Raw genomic sequence first — 24,611 nt, 5'->3', positions numbered from 1 at the left:
ATCCGTCGGCTTTGCCAACAGATATATCCTCAGCTTCGGACCTAAGGAAGTAAACAGAATACATCTGGCGTCTATATAATACAATGTACATCGCTTGGGCCAAATCGATTTCTTCTTCGAGGGTTATCTTACGTACTACCCAGCTTAGTTGGTACCGGCAGACCTTTTTGGATATTGGGCTATTATCTCAGAAAATCTTTTACCGAATAAAAGTTGTTACAAAACATCAATGAGATTCGGGAACAGGCCTAAAACTGTGTGGGAGGTACACAAAATTTCGGAAAGTGCAGTTTAAGGCCTGTTCCTGAATCCCTTTGATTGATCAATATAGCATATCTTCGAGAGTTATCGTACACTCCGGTCACTACACATGGTGTCGTAGGATTTACAGCTTTTAGTCCATTTTCTTAGGAAGTATGGACTTGACCTTGAAAAAACTTATAACGCCGAATACAAGTTGTTAAAAAAATAAAGGGATTCAAGAGCAGCTCTTGTGTGCAAAGAGCAAATTTGGAATGAATCGGCATTATATAACTGTAAACTGGTACGCAAGAGTAGCTTCGGTAAATAATTTTAAAACGATTCGCGAATAGACCTTATACAGTATTTAAGGGGTTATGGCCACTTACAAATTTTACGAAATCGAAAAATTGTTTATGGACTCATTTTGAAAAATTCATTTAATATCTAAAATCGGGTACCTCCGCCGTTACATGGTGGGTGCCACAGCCCGGTTCTATATGGTCCATATATGTATTCAACATCATACTACCTACGAATGTAAGACGCATTCTTGCAAAATTATAGATATTTTCTTTACTAAAAAAACTCATCGAAACATCTACCTCTATTAAATTATAAGCTTCGACTGAATACCAACTTTTCCTGCACACTTAGATCTCAAATATATTCTAAATATCCAATACAGATATCAAATCTCAATTTAAAGAACCAAAGAACCAAATTTGAATGTGTGAATAATTAACTCATAATTTGTTATATTGTATTTTTTTTAAATTTTTTATTGGTTGTTTTTTGTTTTGTTTTCTTCTTTTTTTATTTTGTTACTATTAATATATTATTTATCATTATTATTATTTAATATCTTATCTTTGTATATTTTTTTCATTTTTTCTCATGAAAACACTATAAATATAATTTCTATAAAAATTAATAATTATTATTAACTAAACTAAAGAAAATATATATGGTCAATTTAAAATTGATCAATGATTTTTGTTGTTGATTTAAAAACTATTTAAAAAATATTTTCTTGATTTTTTTGTTGTTTTGTTTTGCTTTCTTTCACAATTAAAATTACAAAAAAAAATGTTTGATTTTATAGTTGGGGTTGTTGTTGTTGTTGCAATAATAAAATAATAATTATGATAAAAACCAATTCAATGCTAAACTAAATCGATGAAAATGCACAAAAGGAAAAGAAAAAAGAAAGGATAAAAATGATGTTCTGCAAGCTGCGGTATATGTTTTTGTAAAAAGCGAAAGATCAACATATGAAGAAAATTAGAAGAAGAAAAGGAACCAAAAGATTGATGATGAGAAATAGGAAAATGGGACTTTTAAATCAACATTCCACTGCCAAAAGAAAAAAAAAAAAATAAATAGGTTTGACCTTTCCACGAATGAAAATGTCTTAGAAATGGGGAACAGTAACCCTACCAAAATCCGTATAATGGAAGGAAGGTTGACTTAAAAGTCCTGAGTAATTCGTTTAGAATAATTCATCAAAAAATTAAATTTTAGCAAAAATAATTAAAAGAAAAAATAATATTCTTAAAAATAAGAACAAACAAAATTAAATTAGAATTAATTTAAAAAAATAAATCTATAAAATTTGTTAACAATATTTGCATAAATTTCTTGTGATTTTTCTTGTTGGTTGGTTAATGATATACATTATTATAATAAATTTGTTATTGTTTCTTGTTGCCATTGTGAAGATGTGGACGACGACGATAGACATATAAGAACAGGGAGCGAGCAGTAGGAGTTTAAAGTGGGCATATAATTATGAATGGCGATGAGAGGGTCTAGAGTAGGTGTGTGAGAATATGTCTAGATTGAATATTTGTCTTAAACAACAAATCAATGATTGCTATCACCCCCTCCACCACCATTGCTGGCACCATTTAATCTCACAGATCTTCGTCGTGTCATAATACGTTGAGCCATACCAGAGCCTTGCTGCTGTTGTTGTTGATCCATTAATGTATCATTTGCCAAAGGATCACCACCGCCACACGCCGCTGATTCTTCATTAGCCATACCATCCATAGCATTGTCCACAATGCTATTAACTGCCGTTGTATTGATGAGCATTTCATTTTCATCAATCGATTGTATTGAAGATCTACGGGTGGGAGGCACAACTCTAAGTTTAGATTTTTTCGGAGGCAAAGTACGCGGTGAGGAGACCATAGAAACGGGTGCCTGCTGCTGGGCCATTGGTGTCATTTGTATACTTTCAATGGGAGCATCGCATTCATAATTGCGTTTCCTGGAGGCAACTGTTCTCATTTTAGCTCCAATGGCACCACCACCATTACCCTCATGTATTAGTTCACTCGCATCGCATTCGTTGCCATTGTAGTATGTATTGGGGGCTGCTGTACGCATAGTGACATTTTCATCAATCGTTTCCAGAGGCATTTGTTGTTTATACATCTGTTCTGCTGTGGACATTTGTTGTTGCATTTGTACATCATTACCATAAATATTGCCATTCATAAGTATTGCCTTATCCTCATCGTGTGCTTCAATGGGGTTAGCGGAGGCGGGAGACATTTGCTGTTCATTTTTTATCATATTAACGCCTCCGCCATCCTGTTGCTGTTCATCCTGATTGCTTGATATACCGGTTTTTAATTGAAAATTTTCTTTCTCCAATACTTGTATACGATCTCGAGTAGTTTTGAGTTCCTGTTGCAAAAATAGAATGGTACTTTGCATACCCTCAACATCTTCGTCGAGTTCCTGGAGAAAATCGTCAAGTTCTGAAATGGAAGAAAACAATTGGGAATTAGCTTTTGACTTTCTAGACAAACTGATGGGAGTTCTTTAAAGACGAGCTGAAGGGCGGTATTTTTAGATGTGCTGAAGGGAGTCTTTATAGACGAGCTGAAGGGAGTCTCTAGAGACGAGCTGAAGGGAGTCTTTATAGACGAGCTGAAGGGAGTCTTTATAGACGAGCTGAAGGGAGTCTTTATAGACGAGCTGAAGGGAGTCTTTATAGACGAGCTGAAGGGTGTCTTTATAGACGAGCTGAACGGAGTCTTTACAGACGAGCTGAAGGGTGTCTTTATAGACGAGCTGAAGGGAGTCTTTATAGACGATCTGAAGGGAGTCTTTATAGACGATCTGAAGGTAGTCTTTATAGACGAGCTGAAGTGAGTCTTTATAAACGAGCTGAAAGGAGTCTTTATAGACGAGCTGAAGGGAGTCTTTATAGACGAACTGAAGGGAGTCTTCATAGACGAGCAGAAAGGAGTCTTTATAGACGAGCTGAAGGGAGTCTTTATAGACGAGCTGAATGGATTTTTTATAGACGAGCTGAAGGGAGTCATTATAGACGAGCTGAAGGGAGTCTTTATAGACGAGCTGAAGGGAGTCTTTATAGACGAGCTGAAGGGAGTCTTTATAGACGAGCTGAAGGGAGTCTTTATAGACGAGCTGAAGGGAGTCTTTATAGACGAGCTGAAGGGAGTCTTTATAGACGAGCTGAAGGGAGTCTTTATAGACGAGCTGAAGGGAGTCTTTATAGACGAGCTGAAGGGAGTCTTTATAGACGAGCTGAAGGGAGTCTTTATAGACGAGCTGAAGGGAGTCTTTATAGACGAGCTGAAGGGAGTCTTTATAGACGAGCTGAAGGGAGTCTTTATAGACGAGCTGAAGGGAGTCTTTATAGACGAGCTGAAGGGAGTCTTTATAGACGAGCTGAAGGGAGTCTTTATAGACGAGCTGAAGGGAGTCTTTATAGACGATCTGAAAGGAATCTTTATAGACGAGCTGAAGGAAGTCTTTATACACAAGCTGAAGGGAGTCTTTATAGACGAGCTGAAGGGAGTCTTTTAGACCAGCTGAAGGGAGTCTTTATAGACCAGCTGAAGGGAGTGTTTATAGGCGAACTGAAGGGAGTCTTTATAGACGAGCTGAAGGGAGGTTTTATAGACGAGCTGAAGGGAGTCTTTATAGACGAGCTGAAGGGAGTCTTTATAAACGAGCTGAAGGGAGTCTTTATAGACGAACTGAAGGGAGTCTTCATAGACGAGCAGAAAGGAGTCTTTATAGACGAGCTGAAGGGAGTCTTTACAGACGAGCTGAAGTGAGTCTTTATAGACGAGCTGAAGTGAGTCTTTATAGACGAGCTGAAGGGAGTCTTTACAGACGAGCTGAAGGGTGTCTTTATAGACGAGCTGAAGGGAGTCTTTATAGACGATCTGAAGGGAGTCTTTATAGACGATCTGAAGGTAGTCTTTATAGACGAGCTGAAGTGAGTCTTTATAAACGAGCTGAAGGGAGTCTTTATAGACGAGCTGAAGGGAGTCTTTATAGACGAACTGAAGGGAGTCTTCATAGACGAGCAGAAAGGAGTCCTTATAGACGAGCTGAAGGGAGTCTTTATAGACGAGCTGAATGGATTTTTTATAGACGAGCTGAAGGGAGTCATTATAGACGAGCTGAAGGGAGTCTTTATAGACGAGCTGAAGGGAGTCTTTATAGACGAGCTGAAGGGAGTCTTTATAGACGAGCTGAAGGGAGTCTTTATAGACGAGCTGAAGGGAGTCTTTATAGACGAGCTGAAGGGAGTCTTTATAGACGAGCTGAAGGGAGTCTTTATAGACGAGCTGAAGGGAGTCTTTATAGACGAGCTGAAGGGAGTCTTTATAGACGAGCTGAAGGGAGTCTTTATAGACGAGCTGAAGGGAGTCTTTATAGACGAGCTGAAGGGAGTCTTTATAGACGAGCTGAAGGGAGTCTTTATAGACGAGCTGAAGGGAGTCTTTATAGACGATCTGAAAGGAATCTTTATAGACGAGCTGAAGGAAGTCTTTATACACAAGCTGAAGGGAGTCTTTATAGACGAGCTGAAGGGAGTCTTTTAGACCAGCTGAAGGGAGTCTTTATAGACCAGCTGAAGGGAGTGTTTATAGGCGAACTGAAGGGAGTCTTTATAGACGAGCTGAAGGGAGGTTTTATAGACGAGCTGAAGGGAGGTTTTATAGATGAGCTGAAGGGAGTCTTTATAAACGAGCTGAAGGGAGTCTTTATAGACGAACTGAAGGGAGTCTTCATAGACGAGCAGAAAGGAGTCTTTATAGACGAGCTGAAGGGAGTCTTTATAGACGAACTGAAGGGAGTGTTTATAGACGAGCAGAAAGGAGTCTTTATAGACGAGCTGAAGGGAGTCTTTATAGACGAGCTGAATGGAGTCTTTATAGACGAGCTGAATGGAATTTTTATAGACGAGCTGAAGGGAGTCATTATAGACGAGCTGAAGGGAGTCTTTATAGACGAGCTGAAGGGAGTCTATATAAACGAGCTGAAGGGAGTCTTTATAGACGAGCTGAAGGGAGTCTTTACAAACGAGCTGAAGGGAGTCTTTATAGACGAGCTGAAGGGAGTCTTTATAGACGAGCTGAAGGGAGTCTTTGTAGACGAGCTGAAGAGAGTCTTTATAGACGAGCTGAAGGGAGTCGTTATAGACGAGCTGAAGAGAGTCTTTATAGACGACCTAAAGCGAGTTCTTATAGACGAGATAAAGGGAGCCTTTTCCAACGAGCTGGAGGAATTTTTTATAGAAGAGTTAAAGAGAGTCTCTATGACGAGCTGAAGACCTTCTGCAAGGAGTATTTATAGAAGACTTTATAGACGTCGTGAAAGATGTCTTTATAGACGAGCTTAATCGACAAGGGGATTCTATATAAACGATCTGAAGGTATTCTTAATAGATGGGATGGAAGGCAGTCTTTACCTTCTAAAACTAAAAGAATTTAAAAACTCCTATTTGAAACTTACCTGATTGTGATTTTTTAACTTCTTCGCTGAAACTTTTCTGCATGGACAATTCCGTCTCCAATTTCGCTAAACGACCATTGGAGGTCATTTTGCCTAGTTCTTCATTTTCTTGATACAAAAGACGACATTTGGCCATTAAACGTTTGCCAGTATTTGAGTCAGGTGTAAACTTCCAAGCGGACAATTCATTTTGAGTTTCCTCCAATTTAGCCTTGGTGGCTTTGAGTTCCTTCTTTAACTTTTGGAAAAGTAAATTTACAGCTGGATCCAATAAGGCCGATCTCAAGGCAACGGCTGAAGGTGCTTGAGCCGCCTTATATTCTGCAATTTGGCTCTGAAAAGTAAATGTTAAATTAATGACGGGCCCGCTAAAGCAATATCTTATGTTTTATGTCTTACCACATAATCCTGAAACTCTTGTTCCTTGTTGGCCAAACGACGCATAAGTATCTTCTCCCGTCTTTGGGCATCGGTACATTGCAAAGTAAGACGTTGTTGTTCCAATTTAAGATTTTCAATTTCATCTGAATATTGAATTTGTGTGATAGTTTTGTGGGCCAAGTGATTTTGTCGTTTATAAAATTATAAAACAGAAAAACAAATATTAGATAAAAATTGCCATAGTTTAAAAAGTGAAACAAACAGCATATGGACGGTATATACAAAAAAAAAAAACTATATACAAAGTGATTAGACACAAAAAGCATTACAAATATTATTATCATAAATAATACTTTTTTATCTTTTGCTTTCTTCTTCATCTCTTGTATAAATTGCTGAGATAGAGAGGAGAAATTGTATGTTATAAGACAAACAAAATAAATGAATAATAAACATAGTATATTTTATCTGTGATGGACTTTTGCAGTACTCTTTATGCATATATTTTATGTTTATTATTTAATTTTTTATTCTTTTTTTTTCAAGAGTTTTTATTTGTGTGGGTTAAAAACAAAATACGAAATCATACCAATACTATGCAATCATTCGCATTCGTGTTGTTGGTCTTGTTGTAGCAGTTGTTAATTCGTGTCATTTTGTGCGATTTCTACAAAACGTCTTTGGTTGCGACGCTCGTTCTGTTGTGCGAGAGTCTCCAAAAAATATGAATTTTTTGAAAACAATTTTATTTTCTTGTTTGAACACTTTTTTACTTGTCGTACAACTCTCCCGAAAACACTCACAATTTCTTTGTATTTACATTAAAATTTTTGGTATTTTTCATAGAAAAAACTCTTTGGTAACAGCACTTTATTTTGATGACTTTTTGGGGATAGAGAGAAAAAATAGATTTCATTTATTATTTCATTTAAATTTCCATTTAAATCATCATCTCAGACCACACTGGCTCTCATTTACAGAGCTTGTTATTCAAAATCATACTGTGAACAGACACTTCTTATTGACTTTTACAGAACTTTTTCTTTTACATTAGAATGGTATTTACAATTTATAGGCTTTTTATTCACATTTTTTGTTGTTGATATGATTTTGCCGATTTGCAAGCCTCCTAAACGTAGTAATTTATTTTTCCGTTATAGAAAAAACTTTCTGGTTCCCTCAGGTACTTTCCATAATATTCGCTTCTTTAATGCCATTTAAACAAAATTATAAAATTTGTACGCAAAGTTGTCAATTTACAAAACATTCGTCCCAACACCATATTATCAAACCAAAATCGGCTATCTTAAATGGACTTTAACCCTGAATAACAGTTTTCTATAGATAGATAAGTTTTTACTTTAAATCGGTAAATTGTAGATGCTTAATTGCAGGAAAGTTAGTTAGTGGGAAAGGAGTAAAACCCAAATGAATTCACAGTATAAAATTGAGATTTCTGTAGAAAAGCTTAAATTCTCCCAAGCTAATTTTTCTGTGGGAAAACTTGAAGCTGAATTGAATTTTCTATGGGAAAACAAGCTGAATTGAGTTTTCTAGGGAAAACTTGAATTAAGCTATGAAGAATTATGACCGGACTATGATTTTTGAAAAGGAAAATTTGATATGTACTTTGTAACATAAATTAAGAAGGGTCCTCCTTAATGAACGGATAACCAATTCATCGGTATATAAAGTGGTTACATAGTGAAGGAAACAAGAAGTGCTTCATCCTAGGATATCCATCTTAAGGCGACCTCATAGTCAGTAACATCGGTAGGTTGGGAATGGGTCTCTTCCATGTCCATGGTCAGCTGAAGGAAAGACACAACACGAGGTTTTGGTAGTGATTATATTCAGAAAGTCATGAGCTGGTGGCTAACGCATTCCTGCGGAAGTATAGATTTACTGTATGTTTTACTTGAAAAAATTTCAAAAATGTGTCCACTAATCGCTATGAAATGGTGTGGAAATGTATATCGTGTGTGGCTGAAGCACTAAATGGTCGTGTAAGTCTCTACGTTGAATTCTATAAAGACTCCATCCTGAGAAGACTTGAAGTTTTCTTACAGAAGAATGGACGTTTGATGGAATCCCATAAAACACATAGTCTTCAAAAAAAGACTAGGTAGTCCATACGTACTCATTTCAGCTTGTCTATGAAGAGTCCCTTCAGCTCATTTATATAGACTCCCTCCTTCTGCTCGTCTATAACGGTTCCCTTCAGTTTGTTTCCAAAGACTTCCTTCGACTATAGAGACGCCCATCATTTCGTATATAAAACATACATTCCGCTTATGTATAAAGATTCCCTTCGGCTCATCCATAAAGGAAACTACCACCAGCTCGTCTTTAAAGACTTCTTTGAGATCGTCATTAAAACACTTAAGCTCGTCTACTTTCAGGACTTAATTGAGCCGCCCAGTGCACACATCGATTAACTCCATAAAACGTATGTCTGTATATTTGCCAGTGTTTATTCGTAATTTATACTTGCTGAACTTTATTTTTCAAGAAAGTTATTTATAGCATAAAAAGTTATGACTATATCAAGGGCTTTAACACTTAAATTTAAAATTTTTCAAGAAGTGGAGTTAGTCGATGTGTGCACTGAACGACTCAATTAAAACCCTTCAGCCCCCCTATTCTGTAACTTTTTAACAACTTTACTCATTGTTTATTTTACAACAATTTCATTTGTTTGTTTTGTAGTTGTTACAAAAACAAAAGAAATTTTAACAACTTTTCAATCGATAAAAGTTACAGAATATCCCTACTGGGTACCTATTCTCTAACTTTTTAACAACTTTACTCATTGTTTATTTTACAACAATTTCATTTGTTTGTTTTATTGTTGTAACAAAAACAAAAGAAATTTAAACAATATCGATAGTTGTTAAAAGTTACAGAATAGGTCTATTGGTCTTCTATTAAGAATGTGATTAGTAGTTCGTCTATAAAGACTCATTTCAGGTCTTCAATATATACTCATTCAGTTCGTCTGTAAAAACTCCCACCAGCACTCCACAAGCGGCTCTAAATGTACTACTTGATCTACATCCGCTGGACATTGTAGTACAGGAACAAGCAGCAAAGAGTGCAATCCCGCTCAAGGAGCTAGGTTCATGGCGCAGTTCCGAGTATTATCGAACTGCAATCCTAAGGAACATCAGTGACTATATATCACCACAAATGTGCTTCGAGGAAACGTAGGTGCACATACCCCATAGGGATGAGAGGACACATAGCAGCCCACCTCTAGACGGTATAGAGATCTATACTGACGGCTCTAAGATGGAAACAGGCACAGAAGCAGGTGTCTATAGCGAATCCCTCGACATACAAATCTCATACAGGCTGAAGGAATATTGTAGTGTCTTCCAAGCCGAAGTTTTTGCAATAAGGAAAGCCGCGGAACCGATTAACAACTTGAAAGAGGACTTATCTGGACCGGTGACCGTCTTTGTCGATAGCCAAGCGGCCCTTAAATCACTCAAGTCCCATCATATCAAGTCCGCGGCGGTCCTTGACTGCAAACTCGCTTTGGGGTCACTAAAATCAGTCGTCACCTTGTGTTGGGTCCCAGGACACTGCAACATCAAAGGGAATGAAGCAGCCGATGAACTTGCACGCCGCGGATCGGAGTCACCAAACATCACAGATGACAACTCCATCAAGCCACCACTGTGCCACTTCATGGGAATAATAGAACAGGGTCGTCGGGATAAGTTTCGACAACTCTGGCAAAATACGTCGAGCTGCACCACTTCAAGGGCCATCTGGCCAACACCAAACAGAGAACCGCCTCACTGCTCACGATGAAGAAAACCAAACTGAGACTAGCAGTGGGGATTATTACTTGTCACTGTTGAATAAAGGCAATGACGTGCAAATGGGAAGAAGGCTCGGCTGGCTCAGGCTCAGGCAAAGGGCCTGGTATGGCTCCAACAAACAGTATATAATCAAACACAAACTACAACCACAAACATGCAATAATCCGAAAACTCTATCCGCACTCTACCAGATACCACCATCTACTATCTTCTTCTTTCTCTCTTCAAGTATCTACCAGGACGAACACACTGGACCTTAAGGTCTCCGAGTGGAGCAGTTGTCTACTAAGACAGCTGCGCGTCCTTTATCCTAACCTTACCTAAGACTCCCACCAGCTATTAAGACTTCCTTCATCTCTTCTATAAAGACTCCCCTTAGCTCGTATATAAAGACTTCCTGCGCCTGTAAAGGCTACCTTTAGCTCGTATATAGACTTCCTGCGTCTATAAAGACTCCCTTCAGCTCGTCTATAAAGCCTTCCTTTAGCTCTTCTTTAAAGACTCCCTTTACTTCGTATATAAGACTCCTTTCACGTCGCCGTTAAAACCTTTCAGGTCGTCTATAAAGACTACCTTCAGTAGTGCGTCTCTAATGGCTCCTTTCAGACAAATACAGGTCATCTATAAAGACTCTTTAGTTCGTCAATAAATACTCCCCTAAGCTCGCCTATATATACTGCATTTAGCTCGTCAATAAAGACAACCCTTAGCTCGTCTGTAAAGACTGCCTTCAGCTCTTCTATAAAGACTCGCTTCAGCTCGTCTATAAAGACTCCCTTTAGCTCGTCTATAAAGACTTCTTTTAGCTCATCTACAAAGACTTCTTTTAGCTCGTCTATAAAGACTCCCTCTAGATCGTCTATAAAGACTCCCTTTGGCTCGTCTATAAAGACTCCCTTTAGCACGTCTATAAAGTCTCATTTTAGAATCCTTTCAGTTCGTCTATAAACACTTCCTTTAGCTCGTCTATACTCTCCTCAGCTTATCTATAAAGACTTTCTTCGGCTCGTTATTAAAGACTCCCTTCAGCTGTCTATAAAGACTCCCTTTATCACGTCTATAAAGTCTCCCTTCAGCTAGTCTATAAAGACTCCCTTCAGCTCGTCTATAAAGACTCCCTTTAACTCGTCTATAAAGACTCACTTCAACTCGTCTATAAAGACTCACTTCAACTCGTCTATAAAGACTCACTTCAACTCGTCTATAAAGACTCCCTTCAGCTCGTCTATAAAGACTCCCTTCAGCTCGTCTATAAAGACTCCCTTCAGCTCGTCTATAAAGACTCCCTTCAGCTCGTCTATAAAGACTCCCTTCAGCTCGTCTATAAAGACTCCCTTCAGCTCGTCTATAAAGACTCCCTTCAGCTCGTCTATAAAGACTCCCTTCAGCTCGTCTATAAAGACTCCCTTCAGCTACTCTCTTAAGACCGCCTTAAGGTCGCCTATAAAGACTCCCTTCTCCTCCTCTATAAAGACTCCTTTCAGCTCGTTTATAAAGACTTCCTTCAGCTCGTCTTTAAAGACTCCCTTCAGCTGGTCTCTAAAGACTTAACCATCAAATACTTAAAAAAAAAATCCTCAAGACTTCTCATAAAAGACCATAGAAGATCACAAGCCTTCCAAACAAGACCAAGTTTTCCTTTAAAAGACCTCAAGTCTCCCTATAAAATATCTCAAGGCGTCCTTTAAAAAGACTTAACCCTCTATAATCCTCATGTCTTCTTCTTTCCTTCAATAGACCTCAAGTTTTTTTTTTTTTTTTTAATTTGAAACCAGAATCATTTGAGCGACAGTACCAATCTGGCCTATCGTGTCTAATAACTGAAGTCAACTCTGTTGAGCAGTAGACGGCATATTAGTACCTTACAATTGTATTTGTTAACTGCATAATGAGGTTCCAAAGACACCTTGTCGGTCATTGTTAAATTGACACTGCTTCCTACTTCTTAAATGGGTTAGATCTTGTAACTTTCCATAGATTTGTCATAGATTCTCTTAGATTCCTCATGCATGTACATACATATGTCGTTGTAAACAGGACACCAAAGCCTACCAAAGGTAGACATTGTAGAAGAAGTGGTAGTTAAATGGAATTGATTTGGAGGAGGAGCAATATACAGCCTTATTCTAAACGTGAATTTTCCGTAAGTTTGGTCTCTTTGCCGTTTCAACTTAGAGAAGAGGCGCAAAAGCTCACATAGAATTAACTTTCAGAATAAGACTGACAATATTTTTATGTCCGCCGTTCTTCCAGGATTTAAAGACTTTCACTCTGAACAAGTGTTGGTTGTCTTTCAAAACAATTAGATCCGGGCTTTAAAGGCCCATATCTTGGAAAGTGTAGACTTCCTAACGAGAAATATATATCGTTTTAATCAGGGTCCAAGGCAACCCATGGTAGATATGTAAAATATGTACCCGAATGGGTCTATAAATGGAATCTATATCATATTCCATCTTCAATATCATCCCACAAATCCATTTTATGAAAATGTTCCTCATTAAAATCGTAACTTCATCTTGAATTTTTACCTCTACAACATACTCATTCGTCTAATTTTTCATTATTTTAGAATCCCAGGACTTCAAGTGAAGTATCTGTGAATACTATAGGGGTGCATAATCTGGTAATCTATCAATTATCTACCAAATTATCCATACCGATAAAATAGCAATAAAACTACTTAAAGAAATTATTAAGTAAGCCGGTAAATATGTTGGAGCAAATGCTTTGTTTTGTAATGTGACTCAAATGGAACCATTAACCCATTAACATATCAAATGGTGGCGACTTCTTTTCTTGGCATAAAGACTAATATTATGAGAAGTGAATGTCTTGAAACCAAATTGCTTTTTCAAAAACTGTAGACTGTAGCTAAGGAACAAATAATTTGGGCTTTTTGCAAAATGAAAAGAAAAAAACTTGTATTATGTGGCACTTTTTTAGGGTATATATTTCCGCGATTGGATACTAAATTTTGTCGTTTCTTTCAATTTTATTCTCTTTTTCTTTTTTGGTATTTTTCTTTCATATATGGGCAAAAAAGATTCTACAACATTTTTTAGAAAATCAAAATAAAGAAACAATAACAAAATCATGGTAAAACTTGTTATACACACAACAACAATCAGCAGCAGCAGCGACGTTCACTTTAGAAAAATATAAATATACACACACAACACGCGACGCTTAAGATTTTTTTGTATTTAATTTTTTCTTCTTTTTATTTGTTGTTGTTTTCGTTTTAATGACATTGTAGGTTGTTGGCTGGCGGCTGGCTTGTTTTGTTACGTTTGCTTATATACGACGACGGACGGAGGCGACGATGGTCGTTTGGTTTGGTTGATCAATCGATAAGGGGAGGGTAGGTGTGTTAGGTTGTATATAGGGCGCGCAGAAGAAATAAAAAACAACAAAAAAACTTAATAACAGTAACGACCGACGACGGACGACCATACAATTTTTTTCTATACAGTAGAGTTGCCAAAGTGTAAGGAGCGTTATTTTTTAATGGCAAAGAGAAGTTGTTGTGAGAGGTCGTAGTAGTAAAAGAGAATACAGATTTTCTTTGGTTTTTTTGTTTAAACATGACAAAACAAGGTGTACGTGATTACGCGACTGATTGATTTTTTGTTGTTAAGTAGATATTATTTTATGTTAAGTAAATAAACATTTTTTTCTTTGGATTTCTGCAAAAATTTTGTTTTCTTTTATTATTTGCCAAAAAAATGTTCTTTAATGATTATAACACTTTGTTTACTTTATGCAATTTCGAGGTAAACAAACAGTTCATAAACAATTTTATAAACATGTTATCATTTTTACTTATTTTTTATGATTTATAATATCAACTTGTTAAAGTTTTTTTGATTTCATATTTTTACACAATATTCATTTTTAACGTCTTTTTTCTCATAATTATTAGTATTTTTATTTTCCATTGACATTTATTTCACTTGTTATAGTTCTTATATTCACTTGTTTTGATAAATATATTTTTCATATATTTTGCAAGTTCTTATTTTTCACACTTATTTACTTTTGAAAATTTCTTCTCTTTGCATTTTTATTATTTTCAAAATAATTTTCTTTAACATTTTTTTATTTAGAAGCCACTTGTTCACTTTGTCGTTTTACCGATTGATTTTTTCGAAACATATTTTAAGATTTTATACATAAAAATAGGTACAATATGAGGAAGCAATACCTTACCAACGCGCAGTTTGTTTTTTTGGTTTGGAATGGGGGGAAAAGTTCTTTAAGAGTCAATAAGAGAGTGTTCGAGTGTTCGCTGACTGCATTTTATGTTTGGAGAGTCTCATCAGGGGAATTTTCAAAAATGTTGCTTTTGTGAAAAAATTCTAAATTAAAAAAGTTAGATAGCAATGAAAAGGTAAATCCACAACACCCAAAGAGTTAAAAATGTAATATTATTATTATGAATATACAAAAAAGATTTAAAACTTATTTTGCATAATTATTACCGAAAAGATCAATAGATACTTTTTTCTCAAAACTCTTAACGTTTTTATCGAAATCGTTGCACAAAACACACACACTCACACACAAAATGTAGCTAGTAGAATAAACACAGTTCATATATTTTCTTTCATTTTCTTCATTAATTTTTCAATTATTATTTTTGAAACAAAAATAATTTTGTTTTTTTTTACTATTATTTTATAAGAAAAGAAAAACTTTTGTATTATAAAAATAGTTCAGTACCTTCGAGTTGACGTTGGCGCTGTTCAGCTGCAGCAATGATGGCAGCAGCAGCAACTGTATCCTGGTGCATAACGCCCGCTGGCGGCGATGAGGGTATTGAGGACTGTTGTTGTTGCTGCTGCTGCTGTTGATTGACCGCATGATGTACATGATGCGGATGATGATGATGTTGGTGATGATGATGCGAATAATGATGATGATGGTGGCTCCCCGCATGATGTGAGGAAGATGTTGGTTCCTCTGTTACTGAGGGTGTAGGCGAGGCGGGACCTGACAACAGGCCACCGCTATTGCCACCAACACCACCACCACTAACACTGTTGCCTCCAATTACCGACGACGATGAGGCATTATGTAAATTTTGTTCATATTTAGAGGACATTTTATCGTAACTATTCATCAATGGTCTCTGATCGTCCATAGTCATTGCAGCGACACTCATTACAATAATCAAATTTCTCTAATTAAGGCCAACAATTTTGGTAGTTTGTTTTTAACCAAAAAGCCTTGAATGATACAGTGTTTCTTGTTTTCTTTTTGATTGTTTCTCTCGATATTGCGTTGCTCTTTGCTCAACGTACGACGACGACGGCAGATCTCTAGTATATATTTGTATGTACTACAACAACGAATTCCCCTCAAACAATGAGACTTTTTCGTTGCAAATTCAACGTCGTCTTATGATGTTGCGTTTTTTTCTTTGCTTTGCCGATTCCTTTTACTTTTCCGTTGTATTGCCGTTTATATTACTTTATTTGTATTTAAAATGAAAAAACAAAGATTTATTAATTAATAACAAAATAGATTTTTCTTGTTGTCGTCAGCCACTTTTTCTTGAATTTATTGATTTGCCTGCTTCTTCTTCATCTACATCGTTTCTCTTTCGTGCATATACATATCTAGTGAATAAAGATGTATGCCTCGTTTTTTCTTTAATTGCAGTAACAGAAACACATAACTTTTTTTCAATTGCAATTTTCACTTACGTTTGGTACTATTTATCATAAAATTTATATAATTTGTATTAAATAGTTTATGGTTTAACACTTTTTCGTAGAATTTCTCATGAATTTAGCACTTAAACGCGATAAATTTTAATTTTTTCACCCAATTTCGTCGCGTCACAACTTTTTAACTTTTTCTTCTCTGGTTGCTGGCTTTGGTGTTGCCAATCATTCGTGAATTATTCAATATGGCTGCCATAAAAATTTCACTGTCCTCCTATTCTCTCATTCGTAAATTACCGAATACCCGGATACTTGGTATTTTACGAATGAGAATAGGAGGAAATTCGGTGACAGTAGGCGTGTTCGTTTACGCCGGTAAAGCCATGTTTATATAATAAGCTTCGTTCCCGTACTTTTTAATAGTAAAACTAGTAAAAGAGAGAACTGTAAAAAATGTTTTCTCACACAAAAGTTTTTTGAAATAGTTCGGCAACGGAAAAATGGAAAATACGTCAAAAAAACTGGAACAAATGTCAAAGTCGGCGTATCAGCCATTCAGACGCCGGCAACCATGTTACTAATTTTTACACGCTCAAATTTGTCGAGTAACAGTTTTTAAAGAAAGCACCATTCAGCGCCATTTTTGTTTAAAGAGAAGTGAACATTTTACAACTTTTTTGTGTACGGGAACACAAAATGTGTAAAGTCGTAAAAGTTGTAAAAACCTTTTTTATTTCTGGAACACAGCTATAGCCTTTTGCAGGGATATGAGGATTTGTTTGAAATATAAGTAATGAAATTGACATTTTACATCAAATCATGTCGAACGTCAAATTTGCTCACTGTTTGCTTACATTTTGTATGTGATTTTATTCACAAAATCGTATTTTAACAACTGTAATGAAGATCAGCTGTTTTTGGCGTTACACCTTATTATTAATCCGGTTATATATAAACGGGGTATTAGATTATGAACTTAAACTGTCAATCCCATACAATATACGCGTCAAATAAAATCCAGTGGATTTAGAACTACGGTTTTTTTGACGTATATACTATGGAATTGACATTTGAAATCGATTGGATTTATTAGTCTAAACGTACTGCAAGTCCAATAACTCCTCGTTGCTGTTTTTAAATGGATTTTACATTTAACATGTTCTGTTTTATAAAACATGCATAATTTAAGTTGTCAATTCAATATTTTAAATAAATGTCGTAAATGAGAGAAATAGGAGGACAGTGAATTTCCGCATTCTAACTCATCCCAGCAAAAAAAATTTGGAAGTAGTGCAATACAGAGTTATGATTTCAATACATCTTTCGATGTAGTCCACGCGGAGTTATGAAAAATGCGCTCCGCTCGATACATTTTAGAACCACTCGCTTAAAGATCCCTAGCCAAGCAAGCCAATTTTTTGATCCCTAGTCTTTTTTCTGAACACAAGAAAGTCCCAATTTACATTAGGCGAGTTTACTTGCGGCAATTGTCAGTTTGTGGGTGAGAGAGGGTGTTGAGAGGCAAAGGGTTACCATATACCTCACCTCTCTCTCCATCAAACTGACAATTGCCGCAAGTAAACTCGCCTAATGTAAATTGGGTCAAAGAGTGTCTAAAATTATAAGAATTTGTTTAAAGAAATAAAGAAATGCAAACTAATACCCTAGACAGACTAATACCCTAATTTGCATTAATAACTTAATTAATTTTGGCCTGACAGACGACAGTTTCTGCATTTACGAAACAGCTGATTACTGTTTTGTTGTTGTTTGCAATGTATTTTTTGTTTTCCTTGTGTCTCAGAGCGTGAATATGCTCTCTCCTCCATATGAATATGGGCTCTCTTCTACGGCATTGCCATATTGAAATACCTAAATGCCTTTTAAATGCAGCTCGATTTTGTGCATTAAGAATGTGGATAATGCACGAATTAATTTGAATTAAGGCAGTTAATGCAAATTAACGCTGCCGACTGTCTAGGGTATAAAGTTACGAACATTGCTGTAATTCACGAGACTCAAATTATGTTTGAAGTGGAGTTGGAGCTTTTTGGAAAAACTTAACTGGAGTAGGAGGAAAAATGAAAAACCATTTGGATGATGAAGCAATATCAATTGCGGTGTCATAAAAAGCAGAGCAGAGGAAGTAAACTAACTTACGATCAAATTTAATGGAGAGCTTTTTTTAATTTGTGTTAATGTAATAAAGTTAATATTCTTGTGTTACACGAATAAGCAATGTATTGTTACGAATGTAACTGATAGGTTTAAGTTAGTTTAGTTTAATTTCCGTTAATTTAAAAATTTGAATTGTAACGTAAAGTTTTTATTACGCAGTTACTTTATTTAAGCAACAACAACTACCATGTAGAACTCTCTTCATCATTCTAGTCGTTACATTACCTTTTGTTAATGTTCTTTTGTTTGTTTTGTTTTGCAACAATAATGTAATTATCGTTTAGTTCCTACTTCTTGTATTTCGTGTAGTTGTTTGTTGTTGTAGTTACGTCATTACTGTGCTTGTATGTATGTGAGTATGGATGTTCGCTTAGTGCGAATGTGCGTCTGTGTGTTCGCTGTAGAGTTGGGCAATTGAACGACCTAGTTCACAATCTAGTTCATTGGACACCGGTCGTTTGTATGAACAAAATGCGTATACTTAATATCCTACGTTAGTCCGTATGATGTTACTCATACGTTTTTGAACTAGGACAGTGAACTAGTTCGTTCAATTGCCCAACTCTAGTTCGCTGCACAGATTCGAGAGGTTGCCATATGTTCTAGATATTTCTAGACCAAGGAGATTTTGGGTATAAATAGAGTTACGAATGGCAACATTGAGTGAGTTGTGTTTTAAGCGTTGAACTGAACAGATCGGTTAAATAAGAGCTGCGTGCTAACTAGAGACTTGCTGTGAGCTTAGTAATTAAAGTCGGTTCCGAATAAGTGTAATAAAGTAAATAAAGCATTGTAGAAACGTAATTTAAAACGAACCCTGTTTTATTTGGTACAAATCGTATCGGGGAATAAAACAACGTCTACACGGAGATTAGTTAAATCTAATTCCGTAACAATTGGTGTCAGAAGTGGGATTACGATCATCCTACAATGAAGTTTAAGGATCTGCGAGTGGAAGACTTGAAGAAGGAGCTAAGTAAGTTGGAGTTGTGTTCTACTGGCAACAAGGCCGAACTACAAAAACGCTTGTTGGAAGAGTTCGAGCGCCGTGGAATGAACATCGATGAATATGAGTTCGAGAAGGAGGAAGTCGAGTTATCGGCAAAGGGCGAATCCAGCGTTGAGGAAGTTTCGTCGGTAGCTGCCAGGGGTGACGATTTGAAATCAATGCTGGCTATGATGATGATGGAAATGAAATCTGACAACTGTAAAATGATGGAGAAATTAGATGCTAAAATGGAAGAAAATTCCAGAAAGAGCGAAGAAACTTCCAGACTTGTGATGGAAATGAAAGCAGAAAATTGTCGAATGAGCGAAGAAAATTCCAGAAAATTGGAGGAAAAGTTAGAAGAGAACTCTAGAAAAATCGCTAAGGGCATGGAAGAGAAATTAGAGGTAAATTCTAGAGCAATTAACGAGAAACTCGAAAACATCACGATGGTGATTGAAAAGAGAGTAGAAAACATGGAGGTACAAATTAAAGAGTTGGATAAAAAGATTTTGTCTGTTGACGAGAAATTTCTGGCTCAAGATGAGAAGATTCTGGGCATAGAGAGGAAAATGTCGGAACTGGAAATCAAAGGTGGCCCAGTGAGAGCTATTCATAACACGATAAAAATCAAGCCTCCAGTGTTCGACGGCTCAACCTCTTTAAATGTGTTCAAATTACAGTTCGAGACATTGGCTGCTAGAGATTCTTGGAACGACAAGGCGGTATCACTCCTTATGGCATTGAAGGGTGATGCTGCTGACGTATTACAGAGTATTCCCGCCGCTTCTAGGAACAACTATGGAGATATAATGGCTGCTCTTGAACGTAAGTACGGTAGTGAACACAAGCAAGAGATCTACCGAATGGAACTGAGGGGAAGAGTCCAGAAGCCAAATGAGACCTTACAAGACTTTGCGGCTGATATAGAGCGGTTGGCGCAGTTGGCATATCCAGGAGAGACACATCCATTGGTGGACCGCATAAAGATTGAGACATTTGCAAGTGGTATTCGTGATCCAGAGATAAAATTTGCGACGTATGCGGCACCGATAGGAACATTTGCAGAAACCGTGTCATTTGCCCTGGCCCAAGAAACCGCGAGGATGCTGGTGAAACCTAAAGCCTACAACGTGAGGAGGCTGCAAGTTGAGGACAACAATTCCCAGACCGTTGTCGATCCGCTAAAGGATGCACTAATGCGTGTGAAACGAGGGGCTGGTAAAACGAGAAAGACTTGCTACAACTGTCGTAAAGCTGGACACATTGCACGAGAATGCATATTGCAACGACCAAGGCTCAGATCCACCTCACCGCCTTCAAAAAGCAACGACCAACCGGTGGCCAAGACTCTGCAAAGAGAGACATCAGGTGAATCAGATACAGCAAGTTCTGCTAATCACGAGGCGCCGCTGGCAGAGGATGAAAACGATGGTCCCACAATTTCTATAGCCATAGTCCAGCAGAAGAACCACAACTTAACGGTGAAAGGCTTCGTCAATGGTGTATTGCGTACCTTGACATTGGACACCGGTGCAACAAAGTCCATTATTAAACCGGATTTGGTAAAAGGGAAGGTATTGCCGTTAAATGGAGTCAAATTGCGGACGGTCACAGGCGAGACTACAACGGTGCATGGAAAGGCCTACCAAAGGCTGAGCATGGGTAGAAAATCTGTAAATTTCGATTTTGTAGTGGCCGATATTATGGACGAAGTTATACTTGGTGTAGACTTCATGATTGCCTTCGACATCAACCTGGACATAAAGCACCGTGTGATGACTTGGTCCAATGTGGAAATACCGATAAATGTGGGCTACAACGAGAAAAGCAAGCGTCGCCAAAGTGCAGAATCCGACGAGATCGCTGTAGATGTCCGTACGCTGAAGGTGGAAGCCGCTGACAATTGGCCCGTAGGAAAGTGGAAAAATCTCGCGACGAGGAGGAAAAAGAGAAGATGTACGTCGAGGAAAGGTCCATCGAAAAGCAGTCGTGCAGCAAGAAGGGAAAAGTCCGAGGAAGACCAGGTGGCACTTAGGAAGGTGACCACGAAGAAAGAAGGTATAGCATCGCGATTCCTGGAGAGAAAGCAAAGTCGTCCAGAAGAGCAAGAGTCCAAAGCTGACGCAGTAGAGGGTACATCTAAATCGGTTGCCACCACTACAGAACGAGAACTGCATCTAGTCAAGAGGAACAGGCTTAAGCGGGAGGCAGTGTTACCAATGCCCATACCACAGAGAGGGAACTGTGCCTATTCGGGACGAACAGGCTTAAGCGGGAGGCAATGTTACGAATGTAACTGATAGGTTTAAGTTAGTTTAGTTTAATTTCCGTTAATTTAAAAATTTGAATTGTAACGTAAAGTTTTTATTACGCAGTTACTTTATTTAAGCAACAACAACTACCATGTAGAACTCTCTTCATCATTCTAGTCGTTACATTACCTTTTGTTAATGTTCTTTTGTTTGTTTTGCAACAATAATGTAATTATCGTTTAGTTCCTACTTCTTGTATTTCGTGTAGTTGTTTGTTGTTGTAGTTACGTCATTACTGTGCTTGTATGTATGTGAGTATGGATGTTCGCTTAGTGCGAATGTGCGTCTGTGTGTTCGCTGCACAGATTCGAGAGGTTGCCATATGTTCTAGATATTTCTAGACCAAGGAGATTTTGGGTATAAATAGAGTTACGAATGGCAACATTGAGTGAGTTGTGTTTTAAGCGTTGAACTGAACAGATCGTTTAAATAAGAGCTGCGTGCTAACTAGAGACTTGCTGTGAGCTTAGTAATTAAAGTCGGTTTCGAATAAGTGTAATAAAGTAAATAAAGCATTGTAGAAACGTAATTTAAAACGAACCCTGTTTTATTTGGTACAAATCGTATCGGGGAATAAAACAACGTCTACACGGAGATTAGTTAAATCTAATTCCGTAACAGTATTTTATATATTTTGGGATATTTCGCAATGGCTTGCATTTTTATTGCATCTTTAGATTGATTAAAAATGCAATCTGAAGAGTGCCTTTAAATTCAATACAAAACACTACATCAAAGACTGTGATTTGGATCGAAAATGGAGTGCATCCTAGCTGTGTGCCGTGGAAGCAAAATGGAATATGGAATGGAATAAGTGAATTCATAGGAAAAGATGTACTCCAGCGGCAATTGTTCTAGTGATTTAACTGCATTCGCGGATGCAAAGTTTTTGCTGGGATGGTTCGCACATACGCAACAGTTGCTGCAATTTTACATTTCCGTTTTGACCTTCATTTTCACATTGTATTTTTTTATTTCATAAAAACACACAATTTCATTTTTTATTACAGGCAATTCAATTTGTTTTGGTACATGAATAGTAAATTTTCGTTCACAATGTACGTTTGTTACAAAAATGCTAAAAAAATGCAACCCTTCTGCTAAACATAAGAAAAACAATCAAAACGGAATTGTAAAATTGCAGCAACTGTTGCGTATGTGTGTACCATGAGTAACAGAGTGACACAGTAGGATCAAATGCATCTGATTTACTAACCCAGAAAGACATTTGTCGACTATCTGCCAACTGTCTATCAGTTTTTCACAGACAGTAGGGTTAATAACTAGGCGTTTACACCAGACAGCTTGTCATCAAATACAACTCTGTAGTGGGATTCTCTAACGCATTTTTTAGTTATCGACAAATTAAAATGCTTATAATTTCGGTAATTAACTATATTATTCGGTAAGTGTAAGTGTTAGCGACCAATAGAAAGTAGTCGTAAAGTTCTACCGATACCAACAGTCACGTCAACTTTTATTTGAACTTTTCATTCATAATTTTGCGTTTTTATTTGACAGATTTTTGTCGGTAACCAAAAAATGCATGGAATAACTCTACTACTACTGTGGCGAAGCAGCCTTTGAAACTTTAATTTTTATTTGTTGAAAATAGTATACACATTTTTTGTTTGTAAAAATAATTTTTTCAGTCTCATCAGAACTTTCACTCGCATGGTAGAATAAGAAAAGGTAGCATCAATACACAGCTGACTGAACTGGGTTGTAACGTTAGTGTCAAATTTCATATGACATTTTATACATTTATTTCTATTTCGATGTACATTAGGGACATATATTTTTTGAGAAAAAAATATATATCATTCGGAAAAAAAACATTTCCCAGAAAGACTTCTTCATATCAATGATATGTAACCTCCTCCAAAGTCGAACGATAAGCCGCGCAGTAAATCCCCGCTTGTAGAGGCGATACAACGTTTGTTAATATGTGAGGTATTTTGTTAAAATTTAAAAAAAAAAATAATGCCCTAATAAACATGTGCTTCTTTGATTTCTAAAACAAAACATTGAAACAGCTTCTTTTCTGCAAGAATTCTACTTTCTGCGAGAATTTATGCATTTAGTGGAATGATGTGGAAACATAAAAATTGAAAATGTAACGAATTTTCATTCATATTTTTTTTCAAAATATTCAACCAAATGTGAAGAATTATTAGTTTTTTAAATTCCAATAATTTATAGACATTTCCTTGTTTTGTTTACAAATACAACTGGCAGTAACGTTACAAACAAAAACAAATTCCTTTGTGGTTGTTGTTTGAGTTGTATTTGTTGTAGTATTTACTTTACCTTATATTGTTCTACCATGTTTCACTCGTAATATTGTTTCAACAATAAATATTCATTTAAATCCTTTTTGGAAAAACAGACGCGTTCCCTCAGCCTTTAGGCTAAAGAGGGTATTTACACTTTGATACGGCCAAAAATGTGCCTCATCGAAATAATGGTTTTAGACCCCAAGTATGTTTGTACGAAATCCGTTTCAGACAATTTTGAGTCGATCTAGCAATGTCCGTCCGTCTGTCTGTCCGTCTGTCTGGCTGGTGCGCACGATAACTCTCGAACGGATCAATCGATTCGGTTCAAATTTTGGGTATCGAAATATTTTGTCCAGATTTGATTTAAGTTCGAAGATGGGCCATATCGGTCCATTCCTTCGGGTACCTCCCCCACAAAAGTTCAAAAATGTTCGGAAAAATTGTCCGCACGATAACTCATGAAGGGAGTAACCGAATTAGTCCATACTTTGCACATCGTGACATTTCTACCAGACATAGATGAGGTTCCAATATGGACCCTATTGGTTCACTCTTTCGGGTACCTCCCACACAAAATTTTGCTTAAGTGCAGTTTAAGGCCTGCTCTCGAATCGCTTTGATTTTTGTTGCAGCCACTTGTATTCACTACCCCCATTACGACGATATAATTTTTTTCAAGAGCAAGTCCATATGTCCTCAGGAATCAGCACGAAAACTGCAAACAACCCATATAATACCATGTGTCGTAGTTGGAGTGCACAATAACTCTCGAACGGATCAACATATTTGGTTAAAATTTTGGGTCTTTCAATATTTTGTCCAAACTTAGTTTAAATTCGAAGATAGACCATATCGGTCCACTCCTTCCGGTACCTCCCCCACAAAGGTTCAAAATTTTTCGCCAAGATTGTGGGCATGATAACTCTAGGAGG

At 36.9% G+C, this 24,611-nt stretch overlaps 1 protein-coding gene and 1 long non-coding RNA gene across 3 annotated transcripts; both read right to left on the bottom strand.

The window, feature by feature from the left end:
- Window positions 1-1,233: 1,233 nt before the first annotated feature.
- Window positions 1,234-16,166, bottom strand: fl(2)d (Pre-mRNA-splicing regulator female-lethal(2)D). Of its 2 annotated transcripts, none has more exons than XM_073956872.1 (5): window positions 15,959-16,166; window positions 14,973-15,721; window positions 6,436-6,560; window positions 6,037-6,370; window positions 1,234-3,014 (listed from the first exon to the last, which is right to left on the bottom strand). In XM_073956872.1, the coding sequence occupies exons 2-5, from the start codon at window positions 15,412-15,414 to the stop codon at window positions 2,107-2,109; spliced, it is 1,809 nt and encodes a 602-aa protein (XP_073812973.1). In that variant the 5' UTR covers window positions 15,415-15,721; window positions 15,959-16,166; the 3' UTR covers window positions 1,234-2,106. The 2 variants fall into 2 exon arrangements, with proteins under 2 accessions (XP_073812973.1, XP_073812972.1); XM_073956871.1 differs by having other exon boundaries at window positions 14,973-15,871; window positions 15,959-16,139.
- Window positions 7,245-13,493, bottom strand: LOC141387323 (uncharacterized). The gene is made up of 2 exons (XR_012408544.1): window positions 13,367-13,493; window positions 7,245-7,299 (listed from the first exon to the last, which is right to left on the bottom strand). It is a non-coding gene; the product is annotated as an uncharacterized lncRNA (long non-coding RNA).
- Window positions 16,167-24,611: the final 8,445 nt, after the last annotated feature.

Source organism: Musca autumnalis, unplaced genomic scaffold (genome assembly GCF_047663935.1).
Source record: "Musca autumnalis isolate F117 unplaced genomic scaffold, ASM4766393v1 scaffold_5, whole genome shotgun sequence".
In the NCBI taxonomy this organism is placed as follows: Eukaryota; Metazoa; Arthropoda; class Insecta; order Diptera; family Muscidae; genus Musca; species Musca autumnalis.
The sequence above is the reverse complement of the archived record's forward strand: the minus strand, read 5'-3'. Positions and strand labels throughout refer to the sequence as shown.